Here is a 15734-nt window from a genome sequence, read left to right as displayed (position 1 = left end):
CCCACCTGTATCACATCTTGTATCCAAGCTAGAGGCGGTACAACAGGGTGCTAGAGCCTCCATGCCCACCCGTATCACATCTTATATCCAAGCTAGAGGTGGTACAACAGGGTACTAGAGCCTCCATGCCCCCCACATCACATCTTACATCCAAGCTAGAGGCGGTACAACAGGGTACTAGAGCCTCCATGCCCACCCGTATCACATCCTATATCCAAGCTAAAGGCGGTACAACAGGGTACTAGAGCCTCCCTACAAGGAGGTCCTTTTACTCTGATATTGTAATCACTTATTTATATCAACGTTACAATCACACACAGAAAGTTTTATGCCATCCAACAACTTAAGTGTCTATATCTATATATATAAAATAGGATATGTGTATGTATGTATATGCCACCATAACTCATGAACGCCTGGAGCAATTTTAACCAAAGTCGAGACATATATAACTTATCCCATGGGGACAAATTTGGTGGGGATAAGACAGCCCTACTACCCTTAGGGGAAAGTGTGTGTATGTGTCTACTTACAAACCCATATGTACACAGTACGTACAGTAGGATTCTATTATAACACACAGCTTCCCACCAGCACTGAGCCACCATCTACCACACAGCCTCACACCAGCACTGAACTAACATCTACCACACAGCTTTTCACCAGAACTGAGCTACCGTCTCCCACATAGCCTGACATGACCACTGAGCCTCCATCTACCATATTGCCACCCACCAGACCTGAGCCACTATTTACCACACAGCCTCACGCCAGCACGATTCTATTATGACATCACGCAGTTTGGAACCACTATTACCTGGGTGTAATCATACACTAATCTATTACACAGACGACCTCCTCCTCAAATACTAATAAATTACACAGACCTCCGGCTCCTCACAAAATAATATCTTACACAGACAACCTTCTCCTTTGCTCCAACTACCACACAGCTTACCACCAGCACTAAGCCACTATGTACCACACAGAAATGAGCCCAGCCCAAATCTGTGTTGCCCATAGCAACCAATCACAGCGCAACAAAAATTACAGGGAAAGTCGGTGAGTTTGGGATTTTTAATTAAGCCAGTATTACACAGACCTCCTGCTCCTCAGACAATAATATCTTGCACAAACAACTTCCTCCTCCTCAAATACTAAGATTACACAGATGACCTCCTCCTCATATACTAATATATTAAATCAGTACACACACACATATTTAAATTATTTTCGTGTCTAAAATTCTCCAACTTCCCGATGTTGTACAAACATCAAATTTTGGATGATCATTCTCTAGGTCCTAAATAGGAAAAGTAAAGGGGTCACAACTAGATTATTTAATGCTAAGTGCAAAAGTATTGGTGCCCCTGTGTATTGTACTAAATCTAATTATCTAACTTCCCGATGTCGTACAAACAGGAGATTTGGCAGGAGCATTCTTTAGGTCCTCAATAGGAAAAGTAAAGGGGTTACAATTTTATTATTCAATGCTAAGTGCAAAAGTATTGGCACCCCTATGTAATATAACTTCTCGATGTTGTACAGACATGGAATTTGCCACAAGCCTTCTTTAGGTCCTAAATAGGATAAGTAAAGAAGTCACAACTTGAAAATTCAATGCTAAGTGCAAAAGTATTGGCACCCCTGTGTATCTAATCTAATTCTCTAACTTCCTGGTGTCATGCAAACATGATATTTGGCACAACTATTCTTTAGGTTCTAAATAGGAAAAGTAAAGGGGTCACAACTTGAATATGCAATGCTAAGTGCAAAATTATTGGCAACCCTATGTTATGTACCTAATTTAATTCTCTAACTTCTCAATGTTGTACAAATATGAAATTTGGCGCAAGCATTCTTTAGGTCCTAAATAAGAAAAGTAATGGGGTCACAATTCAGTTATTCAATGCTAATTACAAAAGTATTGGCACCCCTGTATAATGAAACTTCCCAGTGTCGTACAAACATGAAATTTGGAACAACCATTCTTTGGGTTGCAAATAGGAAAAGTAAAGGGGTCATAACTCGATTATTCAATGCTAAGTGTGAAAATATTGGCACGCCTATGTAATGTACCTAATCTAATTCTCTAACTTCCCGATGTCATACAAACATGAAATTTGGCATGACAATTCTTTAGGTCCTAAATAGGGAAAATAAAGGGGTCACAACTTGATTATTCAATGCTAATTGCAAAAGCAAGTGCACCCCTTTGTAATGTAACCTCCCGATGTTGTACAAGCGTAAAATTTGGCGCGAGCATTCATTAGGTCCTAAATGAGGAGTGTGGGAGGGCTGGCACATTCTGCAGAGGGACATCGATACATGCAGCTTGAGGAGAATCTAACACTCCTCTATGTGTATGCATATTTTATTCCTTGGTTACTCATAAATAATCTTGACTTCATAAAATTTTCTGTGCAAACAACACGTAAACACCTGTATCAAATTAACTCGGGGGAGGCCAGGTATATCAGCATATATATATATATATATATTATGCATTGCTAAGTGCAGAATTATTGGCACCCCTATGTTATGTACCTAATTTAATTCTCTAACTTCTCAATGTTGTACAAACATGAAATTTGGCGCGAGCATTCTTTAGGTCCTAAATAGGAAAAGTAATGGGGTCACTATATATATATATATATATATATATATATATAGTCCTTCTAGGGAAGGGATGGTTTTTAACAATGAGTTTGTCCCAGTGTCTTAGAAAGTTGCAGAACTTTGTATTTTATGGTGATTTAGTCTTGTTACTGCTTTGATGTCTATCACCCTGAGAAGCGTTTCCTACTAATCCTATTGGTTGCTATCATTGCTTTGTATGTTGTGTCCTGCGCAGGGGTTGGGATGGCCGCGGTCGTTCTGTCTTTCTGGCTGAATACTTACTATATTGTAATCATCGCCTGGGCTCTTTATTACCTCTTCAATTCCTTCTCCTCGGTGAGTAAAGCATGAAGTGCTCAGATTTATGTACAGCTTTAGGGCTCAGTCACACGGGCGTATCTGGGCACCAATGCGCCCGTGTTACTGCACAAAGAAGACGACACGTGTTCTTTCTTCCGGCGGTGCGGAGAGTCGTCCGCACCTGTAGGGCGGCGATCTTATCCTGCAGTAACACAGGCGCATCGGCCCCCAGATGCGCCCGTGTGACAGAGCCCTTACATGGGGGCAGTCTTTCATTATTCAGGGGTTATAGTTCACAGACCCTCATTGAAAATACCTTCTTGTCTGTCTCAATGATGGGGTGAAATTGTTGATCCCTAGTTATCTACTTCATGGTACTAATAATTCTATATAGAATAGTATGCAAATTAATTTACAATTTCCACCCTTTGGTGGTCAAAGGGGGTAAGACAACATGGTAAGAATATAATAAATATAGATTACGTAGCTCCCTAATAGCTTTTCTAGGTTAAGTCTAAGGCAGAGATTAAAATTACATAGTCTAAAGTATGTGCCCCCTTTAAATTAGTTGGTTTATGCATTTAAAACCAATCAAACCAATACAAAATCATTAGCAGTAGACTGTCATGGTGGGGCTGGCATAGGGATATATCACTCCAGTCACCTGTAAGGGAAATGTAAAAATGCGAATACTTGAAGTTTTATGTAGTGGTTAAACAAGAGCTCAGAATGGGACCTCCAAGTACAGAAAAGCATAGGCTGAAATATCCACTACCAAGCTCCAAAGTGCATCTGAAGACACATAAGGACCAATACTCTTCATCAGGTCTTTCATTGACTGAGGTTTTTATGGTCAAGCAGCCAATCATAAGCCACAGATCACATTGTGGACAATGCCAAGTGGCAGCTGAAGAAGTGTAAAGCCACCAACACAGGGCTGGAACAATGAAGAATTGTTGGCTAGAGAGATGGGTCAAAATGAGTGTGGTGGACATTAGGAGAAGGTATCCTACTAGAGGTGTAGAGGCAACTGTAGAGTCTGTGGTGAAGGAATAATAGTCGGTGTCTTCAAGGTTTGGCTTTTTGATTTCAATAGAGGGACCACTTAGTGCTACACCACATACACTGGAGAATTAGGAGCTGCCAAATTTGTGGACACAATTCCTGGAAGATCTATAAAGAGTTTGACTTGATCTCAACCTCACTGTGAGCCCCACCCTACTCCCAAATCAGTTCCCCATCCCCATTACCATGCCCCAAAATCTAGAGGGTGATGTTTGGGGGTTCACATATTTTTGGTCACTATATCATCCATATTTATGGCATTTTGCTCACTCTTTCTTTGCTCCCTCCGGTGGTAGACCCTTCCCTGGCAGAGCTGCGACAACAGCTGGAATACAGAGCGTTGCTTTTCCAACTACTCCCTGAACGACACCACCAACCTCACCAGCGCCGTCACCGAGTTTTGGGAGTAAGTCACAGCTGGATTTGGTGTGACCTGTCTAAGCATCCTCCTGTGTCATCTTCTACCATCAAATGTGTTGCTGTCTGTGGAATGTAAGAGCGAGTCAGATCTGAGGAGTTGAACCTGGTCTTACAGCACCCCCAATGTCATCAACGTGCCCTAATGGGTTATATCGACTGTGATTGTCTCCATGAGACAACCACTTCCAGAAATAGCGCCACCTTGTCCATAGGTAGTGTCTGATATTGCAGCTCTGCTCCACTAAAGAAAATGGAGCTGCAATGCTGCACATAGCCTATGGACAGGTGTGGCACTGTGTGCAACCATATTTTTGTAATCCTTTCTGTTCCTGCTTCCACCCTCTGTATTTCCTTTGCAGAAGGAACATGCATCAGGTCACAGGTGGACTTGGAGAACCAGGAAACATTCGCTGGCCCCTGGCATGCACCTTGGCACTATCGTGGGTCATGGTTTACTTCTCTATCTGGAAAGGAGTGGAGTGGACGGGGAAGGTGCAGTATGGAGGAAGTGACTACTTAGTCCTGAATGTGCTCCCAGCCTCTATGGCAGAACACAGAATTCCCATGGCTCCCCCTCCATAATAGGCATTGTGTGCTGAGCTCTACATGTATTATCTATTTACTTCTCCCCTTCCCCCCTCAGGTGGTTTACTTCTCCTCTTCCCCTCTGAGGTGGTTTACTTCTCCTCTTCCCCTCTCTGGTGGTTGACTTCTCTGCTTCTGCCTCGCAGGGTGTTTACTCCTCCTCTTCACCTCTCAGGTGGTTTATTCTTCACTACCTCCTTTCAGGTAGTTTACTTCCCTTTTCCCCTCTCAAATGGTTTGCTTCTCCAATTTGCTTCTCAGGTGGTTTACTTCGCCTCTTCCCCTTTCAAGTGATTTATTTCTCCCTTTCCTTTCCCAGATGGTGCACTTTCACTCTTTCCCTTTCAGGTAGTATACTTTTCTCCTTCCACCCATCAGTTGGCTTCCTTCTCCCTTTCCCACTCAGGTGGTTTACTACTACCTTACTGCCTTTTAGGTGGATTTTCTTCTCATGTCTGTCAGATGTATTACTTCTCCACATCCCTTGTAAGGTGGATTATGTCTCCTCTTCTCTTGTCAGATGGTTTACTTCTCCTCTAACTCTCTCAGGTGGCTTACAGCACTTCTCTCTTTCCCTCTAAGTGGCTTACTTCTTTCTTTCCCCACTTATGGGGTTTACATCTCCCCTTCCTCTATTATTTGGTTTACTTTTCTACTTCCACCTTTCAGGTGGTGTACTTCTCCCCTTCCTCCTCTCTAGTGGTTTGCTTCCCCCCTTCCCCTCTCAGCCAGTTTTCTTCTCCTTCCCAGGTGGTTTACTTCTCCCCTTCCGTTTCTCAGGTGTTTCACTTTCCCTTCTGCTATTAGGTTGTTTACTTCTCCTATTTCCCTCTCAGATGGTTTACTTCTACCCTTCCCCTCTCAGGTGGTTAACTTTTCCTCTACCCCTCTTGGATGGTTAACTTTTCCTCTACCCCTCTCAGGTGGCCGACAGTAATTCTCCCCTTCCCCTCTCAGGTGGTTTACGTCACCTATTCCCTACTCAGGTGCTTTGCAACTCCCCTTCCTCTCTTAGGTGGTTAATGTGTTTTCTTCCTCTCTCGAGTGGTTTGCTTTCTCTTTAGACTCTCAGGTGGTTTACCTCTCCCCTTCCTACTCTCAGGTGGTCTGCTTCTCCCCTACCCCTCTCAGCTGGTTTATCTCTCCCCTTCTCCCTCCAAGGTGGTTTACTACTCCTTTTTCCCTCTCAGGTGTTTTACTTCTTGCTTTCTGCCTCTCAGGGGGTTTACTTCTCCCCTTCTTTTTTAAAATGGGGTGCCCAGAACTGGACACAGTATTCCAGATGAGGTCTGACTAAGGAAGAGTAGAGGGGGATAATTACCTCACATGATCTAGACTCTATGCTTCTCTTAATACTTCCTAGAATTGTGTTTGCCTTTTTGGCTGCTGCATCACATTGTTGACTCATGTTCAGTCTATGAACTATTAGTATACCCAAGTCTTTTTCACATGTGCTGCTGCTTAACCCAATTCGTCCAATTCTGTATGTGCTTGCCCAGATGTAGTAGACCTTTGCATTTCTCCTTGTTAAATACCATTCTCTTAGTCACCGCCCACTGTTCAAGCTTTTCTATATATTTTTGAATACTCTCTCACTTTCCCAGTGTTAACTATCCCTCCTAGCTTTGTATCGTTGGCAAATGTGATCAGTTTCCCATCACTGAGCAAGGGATTGGACCAGATGACCCTAGAGGTCCCTTCCAATTCTACTATTCTATGATTTCCCTTCTCCAGATCATTTATAAAAATGTTGAACAACACTGGGCCTAGGACAGTTGATACATTCTTCCACTTGGATGTGCAGCCATTTATGACCACTCTTTGAGTACGATCAGTATAGTATGAGATACTTTGGCAAATGCTTCACTAAAGTAAAGATATACTATATCTACCGCATTTCCCTGATCAACCCAGGTGATTCTGTTATAGAAGGAAATTAGATTCTTCTGGTATGACTTGTTTGTTACAAACTCATGCTGACTCTGGTTAATTATTCCATTTTATCCAACTATTTGCATACATGCTGTTTAATAATTTGTTCAAAGATTTTTCCCGGAATAAAAGTCAGGCTCACATGCCTGTAGTTTCCTGGAACTTCTTCTATATGACTCCCAGGTTCTTTACTTCTCTTTCCATTCGGCCTCTCAGGTGCTTTACTTCTCCCCTTCCGGCTCTCAGATGGATTACTTCTCCTCTTTCCCTCTCAGGTGGTTGACTTCTCCCATTGCCTTTCAGGTGTTTTTTTCTTCTTCTTTTCCTCTCTCCAGTGGTTTATTTCCCCTTTCCCCTCTCAGGTGGTTTACCTTTTCCCTTCCACTTTCAGGTGGTTTACTCCTTCCCTTCCACCTCTCAGGCGTGTTACTTTTCCTCTTTCCCTTTCAGGTGGTTAAAGTTTCCCATCGCTTCTCAGGTGGTTTTAATTTCTCCCTTTTCTCTCGAGTTTTACTTCCCCTTTCTCCTCTCAGGTGGTTTACCTTTTCCCTTCCATTTTCAGGTGGTTTACTTCTGCCTCTCACGTGGTTTACATTTCCCCTTCTGCATCTCTTGTGCTTTACTTTTCCACTTCCGGCTCTCAGGTGGTAAACTTCTCCCCTTCCGCCTCTCAGGGTGTTCACTACTCCCCTTTTCTCTCAGTTGGTTTATTTCTCCTTTTACCCTTTCAGGTAGTTTACTTCTCCTCTTTCCCTTTCAGGTGGCTAACTTCTCCCCTTCCCCCTCCCAGGTGGTTTACTACTCCTCTTACTCATTCAGATGCTTTATTTTTACCCTCCTGCCTACAAGGTTGTTAATTCTTTCATTCAGCCTCTGACGTGCTTTACATCTTCCCTTCTGCTTCTCAGGTGCTTTACTTCTCCTCTTCTACTGCTCAGGTGGTTTACATCTCCCCTTCACCTCGAAGGTGGCTCACAGTGCTTCTCACCTTCCCCTCTTAAGTGTTTTACTTCTCCCCTTCCACTCCGAGCAGTTTGAGGAGTTATGACTCCTAAGATAGTATACTTCTCCCCTACCATTCTCAGGTTGTTTACTTCTCCCCTTAAGCCTCTCAGGTGGTTTATTTCTCCTCTTAAACCTCTCAGGTGGTTTACTTCACCCCTTCTTACTCTCAGGTAGTTTACTTTTCCTTTTCCCTCTCAGGTGGTTTAGTTCTTGCCTTCCTTTCTCACTTGCTTTACTTCTCCCTTTCCGGACTCAGGTGGTTTACTTCTATCCTTCCACCTTTCAGGTGGTTTACTTCTCCCATTCCGCCTCTTAGGTGGATTACTACTTCCCCTCTCACGTGGTTTACTTCTCCTCTTTTCCTCTCAGGTAGTTTACCTCTCCTCTTTCCCTCTCAGATGGTTTACGTCTCCTCTACCCCTCTCAGGTGGTTTACGTCTCCCCTTCCTCTCTCAGGTGGTTTACTTCTCCCCTTCCATTTTCTGATTGGTTTACTTCTCCTTTTCTCCCTCCCACGTGGTTTATGTCTTTCCATCAGTGCCCAAGTGCTTTACTTCTTTCCATCCCCTCCAAGAAGTTTTAGTTCTCCCTTTCTGCACTCAGGTGGTTTTCTTCTCCTCTTAAGCCTCTCAGGTGATTTACTTCACCCCTTAAGCTTTTTAGGTGGTTTACTTTACACCTCTCCCCCTGACATGGTTTACTTATCCCCTTCCTCGCTCAGGTGGTTTACTTCTCCTTAGCCACCTTTCAGGTGGTTTACTCCTCCCCTTCTTCCCCGTGGGGGGTTTACTTCTAATCTACCCCTCTCAGGTGGTTTACTTCTCCCCTTCCGCCTCTCAGGTGGTTTACTTCTCCTCATCCACCTCTCAGGTGGTTTACTTCTCCCCTTCTCCCTCTGAAGTGGCTTACTTCTCCTCATCTCCTCTCAGGGGCTTTACTTCTCCCCTTTCCCCCTCAGGTGGTTTACTTCTCCTCATCTGCTCCTCAGGTGGTTTACTTCTCCTCTACCCCTCTCAGGTGGTTTACTTCTTCCCTTCCATCTCTTAGGTCATATATTGCTACTCTTCCACTCTCCATTTCTTTAATTTCCTCTGTCCCCTCTCAGGTCGTTTACTTTTTCCCTTCACCTTTTAGATGGCTTATAGTACCTCTCCCTTTACCTCTAGGTGGCTTATTTCTCTCTTTCTCCTTTCAGGTGGTTTACTTCTCAGCAACCTACCCATACTTCATGCTGGTGATCCTGTTCTTCCGTGGGATCACCCTTCCTGGAGCGATGGATGGGATTCGCTTCTACATCACTCCAGACTTCAGCAAACTCTCAGATTCGGAGGTGAGTTCTGTCAGTGCATCCAACAAATTACTACCAGAACCAAAGGAAAGAAAGGGGGTTTTGCCAATGTTCACATGACGACACTTTATGTTAAAAGGATCATTTGTTAAAATAATCCTTGAAACAACCAATCAGAACTTATATTTGATCTTTAAGAGATTTATTCACTGAACAGGTTAGTCCAGAAAAAGTGTGAACCATTCACTGAGTGGACTACTAAAAATTAACTTTTAATAAATATTTGTTAAAAACTTTCCAGATACCAACTAAACGTACAAACATCTAATCCAATCCAATAATTCCTTGCAGAAATGGAATAATGAATAATAGTTAGGATTAATAGAGGCACACAGGGGATGCTTGACACCTATCGCCACTCCCCCTGTTACAAAAACTGAGGGGATGATGTGACATGTGTCAAGGAATCGCTTATTGATAATCGTCTGCCTAAAATAATAATTGTCCCCAACATAACAAGATGGGCAAAGTGGGCAAAATGAAAACTGGGTTTTTAATAAATTACATACTAAGTGGGTTTACAATAAATTTCTCATACACCTCTTCAGCATTTAGAGGGAAGTGAATAACCGGATTTGGCTATACCAGTGCTTCTTGTTGATCTTGGGGACAATTATTATTTTAGGCAGACGATTATCAATAAGCGATTGTCACATGTCACATCATCCCCTCAGTTTATGTAACAGGGGGAATGGCGATAGGTGTCTAGCATCCCCTGTGTGCCTCTATTAATCCTAACTATTATTCATTATTCTATTTCCGCAAGGAATTATTGGATTGGATTAGATGTTTGTACGTTTAGTTGGTATTTGGAAAGTTTTTTAACAAATTTTTATTAAAAGTTAATTTTTAATAGTCCATTCAGTAAATTGATCTTTAAGAAAGCCTCAACTCCTATATGATAATGCTTACAGGACTGCTAATGACTGACTGCTATGAAAATGCCTTTTGAGCGATAATCAATGTATGCAAATGCTACCATCGTAAAGACCCATTTAGACGGGACGAATGTTGGGCAAACGATGCCCAATACTCGTTCCCGCACATACTCGCTCTTGTGCAGGGGAGCTAGTATCGTTGGCTCACAGCGGGGTGGCTGGAGGAGATTTCTCTCCTCGCGCTCCCCCGCTCCTTTCCATTGACTTTACATAGTGGGTGGTCTGTTATCTGCATACAGCTACATTGTTCTTCCGTGGGACAGCAGCTGAAAACAATGTTATCAGAGAGCAGTCTCTGCTATCAACTAGCCGATGAAGGATGGTTTTTTATGCTGAACTAAAAATCATTGTTTGGCCGAAAAGCTAAAGGCTCATTTAAATGGGACGAATGTCAGGCAAACGATGCCCAACACTCGTCCCCGCATACACTTGCTTCCCTTGCTGTTGCACAGGAGCTAGTATCATTGGCTCAGTCAAAGAGCAGCCAGCAGGTGGACAGGGAGGCTGCAGGAGAATTCACTCCTCGCTCTCCCCCACCCCTCTCCATTGACTTAACATAGCGGCTGTTCAATACTGAACAGCTGCTATTTACACTGAACGATCATCATTCAGCTCATCGTCCATCGTTTATGTTGCATAACATCTTGGACGATGGGCTGATCACTCAGTGTAAATATTAGCTGTTCAGTACTGAACGTTAAGTCAACGGAGAGGGGCTGGGGAGCGCGAGGAGAGAAATCTCCGGCCACCCGGCTGTGAGCCAGCGATACTAGCTCCCCTGCACAAGAGCGAGTATGTGCGGAAACAAGTGTTGGGCATCATTTGCCCAACATTCGTCCTGTCTAAATGGGCCTTTACGATGGTAGCATTTACATACAACGATTATCGCTCAAAAGGCATTGTTTGAATGAATTTTGATCGATAATCCTTGTGTGTAAATGGGCCTTTAATGATCTGCTCAGTTATAATGCCCCTCAGTGACCTCCTCACAGTAGTGCCTCTTAATGATCTGATAACAGTAACAGTGCCTCTCAGTAATCCAATTACAGTAATAATGCAACAAAGTCATCCCCTCACAGAAATAGTGCCCCTCAGTGACTCCTCACAGTATTAGTGCCCCTCAGTGACTCCCTCACAGTAATAGTGCCCCTTAGTGACCCCTCATAGAAATAGTGTCCCTTAGTGATTCCCTCACAGTACTAGTGTTCCTAAATGTTCTGCTCACAGTTATAGTGCCTCTCAGTGACCCACTTACAATAATCGTGCCCCTCAATGAGTCATCACAGTTATAATACCCGTAGTGACCCCATCATAGTATAGATGTCTACAATAGCTGCTATGTGAGGTTTCTCCCTCTCATCCACCTTCCCAGCCAGGCTGAGCAGAGTAGGACACAGTTGAGTCGGAGTATCTCTTCGTCTCTTATCCCCGCACCATGCCCACCCTCCATCTAGCTTGTGATGATATCTAGAGGCCAGCGGATAAGGCAAGGATGAGCGCTGCCTCTCTTTCCTGTTCCAGCGATTCTGTGACTCTCAGTATGTACATGTCCACTGACGTAGTCATGGGCTCATCAACACTGCAGATGGCGAGGGTCAAAAGATGAATGGTGGAGCAAGAGCTGATGGCTCCCTACTCCAGCCATTGTGTCCAACCGATACAGTTGAAATTCAAATACGTCTTCTGCCTCCCAGGATGGTGTAATGGCCTCCAAAATCCGGATCTGTCCTGCCGATTCTTGAACGATTATGTGGTTGAACCTTAAGACAAGGCAGGGTTGTCTCTTTTTCAGGTTTGGATGGACGCCGCCACACAGATCTTCTTCTCCTATGGACTTGGCCTTGGTTCCCTCATTGCCCTGGGAAGCTACAACTCCTTCCACAACAATGTATACAGGTGCCGATCTTACCCTATAGCTCTGTGACTCTCCAGCTGTTGCAAAACTACAACTCCCAGCATGCTCTTCTTTTCCCAGAGATTCCATCATCGTGTGCGGGATTAATTCCTCCACCAGCATGTTTGCCGGACTCGTCATCTTTTCCATTGTTGGGTTCATGTCACACATCACCAAGAAACCCATCCAGGAGTTGGCGGCATCGGGTAAAAACACGAGCAGTCAGAAATTGTTAACCAACTTTCCCAGACTCCTGAAAGGCAAATCTTACTAACGCTATGGGCGTGTGTAAATAGTGGATGTGCCATTCAGGAGTCTGGGTAAGCAGTAGTGGCTCAGGCTTGGCAGCTGCTGTTATATTACTGTCTCCACAGGACCAGGTCTGGCATTCCTGGCATATCCGCAGGCGGTAACCCAGCTGCCAATGTCTCCAGTCTGGTCCATCCTCTTCTTCTCCATGCTTGTTATGTTGGGTTTGGACAGCCAGGTAAGACAAATGTGTCCTGCTGTGGGACCCTGCACCCCCCAACTCGTAATCACAGACTTCCTACAAGTTCCAACAGCAATCTCCTGAAATACTGCTGCTGATGACGCTGCTGCATCTCTGTGAGCATCCACTAGATCAGCCATGGCAACTTGCGTATTCACTGCATATTTGTGCACCATTTCCATGGGCCCGTCTGCGTTCCTTTTTGCATGTGGAAATACACAGTGTATTCTGACACAAAAACACGCTGGTGCAGCCGGAAAACGTGGCGTAAGTGATTTCCTGTTGCGCAAATACATGGTATATTTGTGCGACTGAAATGTGCTTACCCCCATGTGAACGAGCCCTAATAGTAACTCCCATAGTGGCTGCAGTAGTAATAGTTTCACTCATATTGGTCCCAGTGGTAATATTGACCTCCATAATGGCCCTAATAATAGTGACCCGCATTGTGGCCCCAGTAGTAATAGTGATCCTCATAGTGACCCTTATAGTGGCTCCAGTAATAATAGTGACCTACATAGTTTCACCAGTAGTAATAGTGACCACCATAGTCACCCCAGTAGTAATAGTGACCCTCATAGTGGCCTCAGTAGTAATAGTGACCCTCATAGTGGCCTCAGTAGTAATAGTGACCCTCATAGTGGCTCCAGTAAAATAGTTACCTACATAGTGGCACCAGTATTAATAGTGACCCTCATAGTGGCCACAGTGCTAACAGTGACCCCCATAGTGGCTCCAGTAGTATAGTGTCCCCTTTATTGGCCTCAGTAGTAACAAGTGACCCCGTAGTATTCCAAGTAGTAATATCGACCCCACTATTGGCCTCAGGCCGGGCAGCATCCCTACAGGTATTCACTCAACTTGCCTGCATGTCCAGTTTGGCATAGGCAGTACAGTCTGTGACCGCTGACCTCTCCCCTCGACGTCTGTGCTGTGTACAGGTCGGTGCACACAGACGCTGGGAGGGAGAGGTCAGTGTTACAGATTGCACTGCTGATGCCGGATCGGACCCACACGCTAGTTGAGTGGAATGCTGCATGTGGTGGGCCACATAAAATGAGGCGGTGGGCTGGATTTAGTCTACAGGCCTTGTATTTGACATGTGTGTCTTAGGCTGTAAGATGCACGAAACCCACATGGAAATAATTGCTTTCAATGGGTCTATTTACATCAGCGATTTTTTTTTTAAAGCATTGAAAAATCGCAGCATGTTCTATTTTTCTGAAAAAAAAAATCACATTGCATTAAGGGCTCCCACCCACTGGTGATTTTTTTTCCTTTGCGTTTTTTCTCAAGAGCAATTAGAATTAAATGTGTTCCTGTCCACTTGCGTTTTTTTTTTCAGTCCGTTGCAATTTTTAACATAGGAACTGTCAGTTGCATATGTGTCCTTATTTTTCTCTTAATGCACCCATGAATGTCAATGGAAATTAACGGAAAAGGCGCGAAAAAGCCGCGAAAATGCCGCAAAAACCGCCGCGGAAAACGCTGCGTTTTTCACGCACGAAAATCGCAAACGCCAGTGGGTGGGCGCCCTTACATGCGGGTTTCATGCAAATACCATGCGATTTTTAATTTCTCCTATTGAAAATCCATGCGATCTTCACACGCGTGAAAAATGTGTGTGAAAATTGCATTTTCAGTGATGCAATGCAATTTTCTCCCAATTATATCGCATTCATATAGAAAATAGCATTTTTACAAGCACACTATTGGACTAAGTTTCTCAGACCGGTATAGCACTTACACGTGTAAATAAAGTCTTGTTCACATGGGCGTATTTGCGTAGCATATTGCGCTTGAGCGCGCATTTTTTTACACACCTAATAAGCAATGATCAATCCCTATTGATTTGCCTTGGGGTATTCAGATGAGTATATCTTTGTACACGACTTTCAGTCGCATGAAAAGAAACCGCTGCATGTTCTATCTTTGTGCATATTACGAACCAAAATAGCCCATTGTAGTTACTGGGAATGCACAAATGCACAGTGAATACGCCTGATTCACGGCTTATTTGTGCTTAAAATTAATGGTCGTTTTTTTAAGTGCATAAATACGCAGCTATTACGCATGCAAAAAAAGGACAGACGGGCTGAAATACGCAATGGATAGGGGGAATTTTGGTCTGTAAATACACAGCACAAGCACAGACCCCTCCTCACGTCACAGCCCCACTGCATCACATAAAGCCCTGGTCTGTCGTCATCCTATAATTGCACTATGCTGAAATAATCTGTGCCGCCTTGTTTCCTGGCAGTTTTGCACAGTGGAAGGGTTCATCACCGCACTGGTGGACGAATACCCGCAATTCCTAAGAAGCAGGAAGAAAATCTTCATCGCTGCCGTCTGTTTCATGTCCTTCATTGTCGGCTTCTCCAACATCACCCAGGTACTTCGGATGCAGCGACCTGGCACACAGAACCTTGGAGCATGCACTGACCCGGCGGCAGGCATGTGGGCTCCTATTAGCAATGAATTCTTGGCCATAGGAGGTCATATCAGCAGTGATCTCATTGACACACATTAAAGGGCATAGCGATAGTGATACTAGAAAGTTTGTGAACCCTTGTCCTGTAAAATGTCTGTACTTCATATGCCAAGTTATGCAAATAGATGTCCAAACAGGGATTTCCGTGGAGGATAGTGGACTCTATCCAACGCAAGAGTGTCCTGGAGATCCTTGGACATTGAGGTCCATTGTGACCTGGGACATTATGTCACCTCAATACTGGGGTCTTCTTATGTGGCACATGGCTTGGGTGTGACCGCTGCTTCCGTGCCCCCTACAGCTACACCCCTGACTGGGTGATGCAGACTGCTCCCCATTTGTACGCTGTCTACCTGCCTAAGACCAGAGGTTGGTCTACGAGATGTGCTTGATATTGCAGCTCAGCTCCAATGAAAAGAATGATGCGTTTTAGCTGCAATACCAGTTGCAACCCCTAGATAGATGTAGCACTATTTTTGGAAGAAAGCAGGCATGTTTTTCTAATTCTCGACAACCCCTTTTAACCCCTTCCTGCCCCAAGGCATATATGTACGCCCTGGATAGGAAGCAGTTCACACCATTGGACATACATTGACGTGCTATGGATGGCATGGGCTCAGAAGCCAAGCCCACACCATCTGCAGCGG

General features: G+C 44.2%; 1 protein-coding gene across 1 annotated transcript in view; it reads left to right on the top strand.

The window, feature by feature from the left end:
• Positions 1 to 15734, top strand: part of LOC136611367 (sodium- and chloride-dependent GABA transporter 1-like) — a 32750-nt gene that overhangs the window by 10411 nt on the left and 6605 nt on the right. Inside the window, exons 4-11 of the mRNA XM_066590908.1 lie at positions 2855 to 2955; positions 4281 to 4390; positions 4764 to 4896; positions 9122 to 9256; positions 12005 to 12108; positions 12188 to 12312; positions 12481 to 12593; positions 14857 to 14988. Of these exons, the coding sequence (XP_066447005.1) occupies positions 2855 to 2955; positions 4281 to 4390; positions 4764 to 4896; positions 9122 to 9256; positions 12005 to 12108; positions 12188 to 12312; positions 12481 to 12593; positions 14857 to 14988 (953 nt within the window). The remainder of the gene's footprint in view (positions 1 to 2854; positions 2956 to 4280; positions 4391 to 4763; positions 4897 to 9121; positions 9257 to 12004; positions 12109 to 12187; positions 12313 to 12480; positions 12594 to 14856; positions 14989 to 15734) is intronic.

Source organism: Eleutherodactylus coqui, chromosome 2 (assembly GCF_035609145.1).
Source record: "Eleutherodactylus coqui strain aEleCoq1 chromosome 2, aEleCoq1.hap1, whole genome shotgun sequence".
NCBI lineage: Eukaryota > Metazoa > Chordata > Amphibia > Anura > Eleutherodactylidae > Eleutherodactylus > Eleutherodactylus coqui.
The sequence above is the reverse complement of the archived record's forward strand: the minus strand, read 5'-3'. Positions and strand labels throughout refer to the sequence as shown.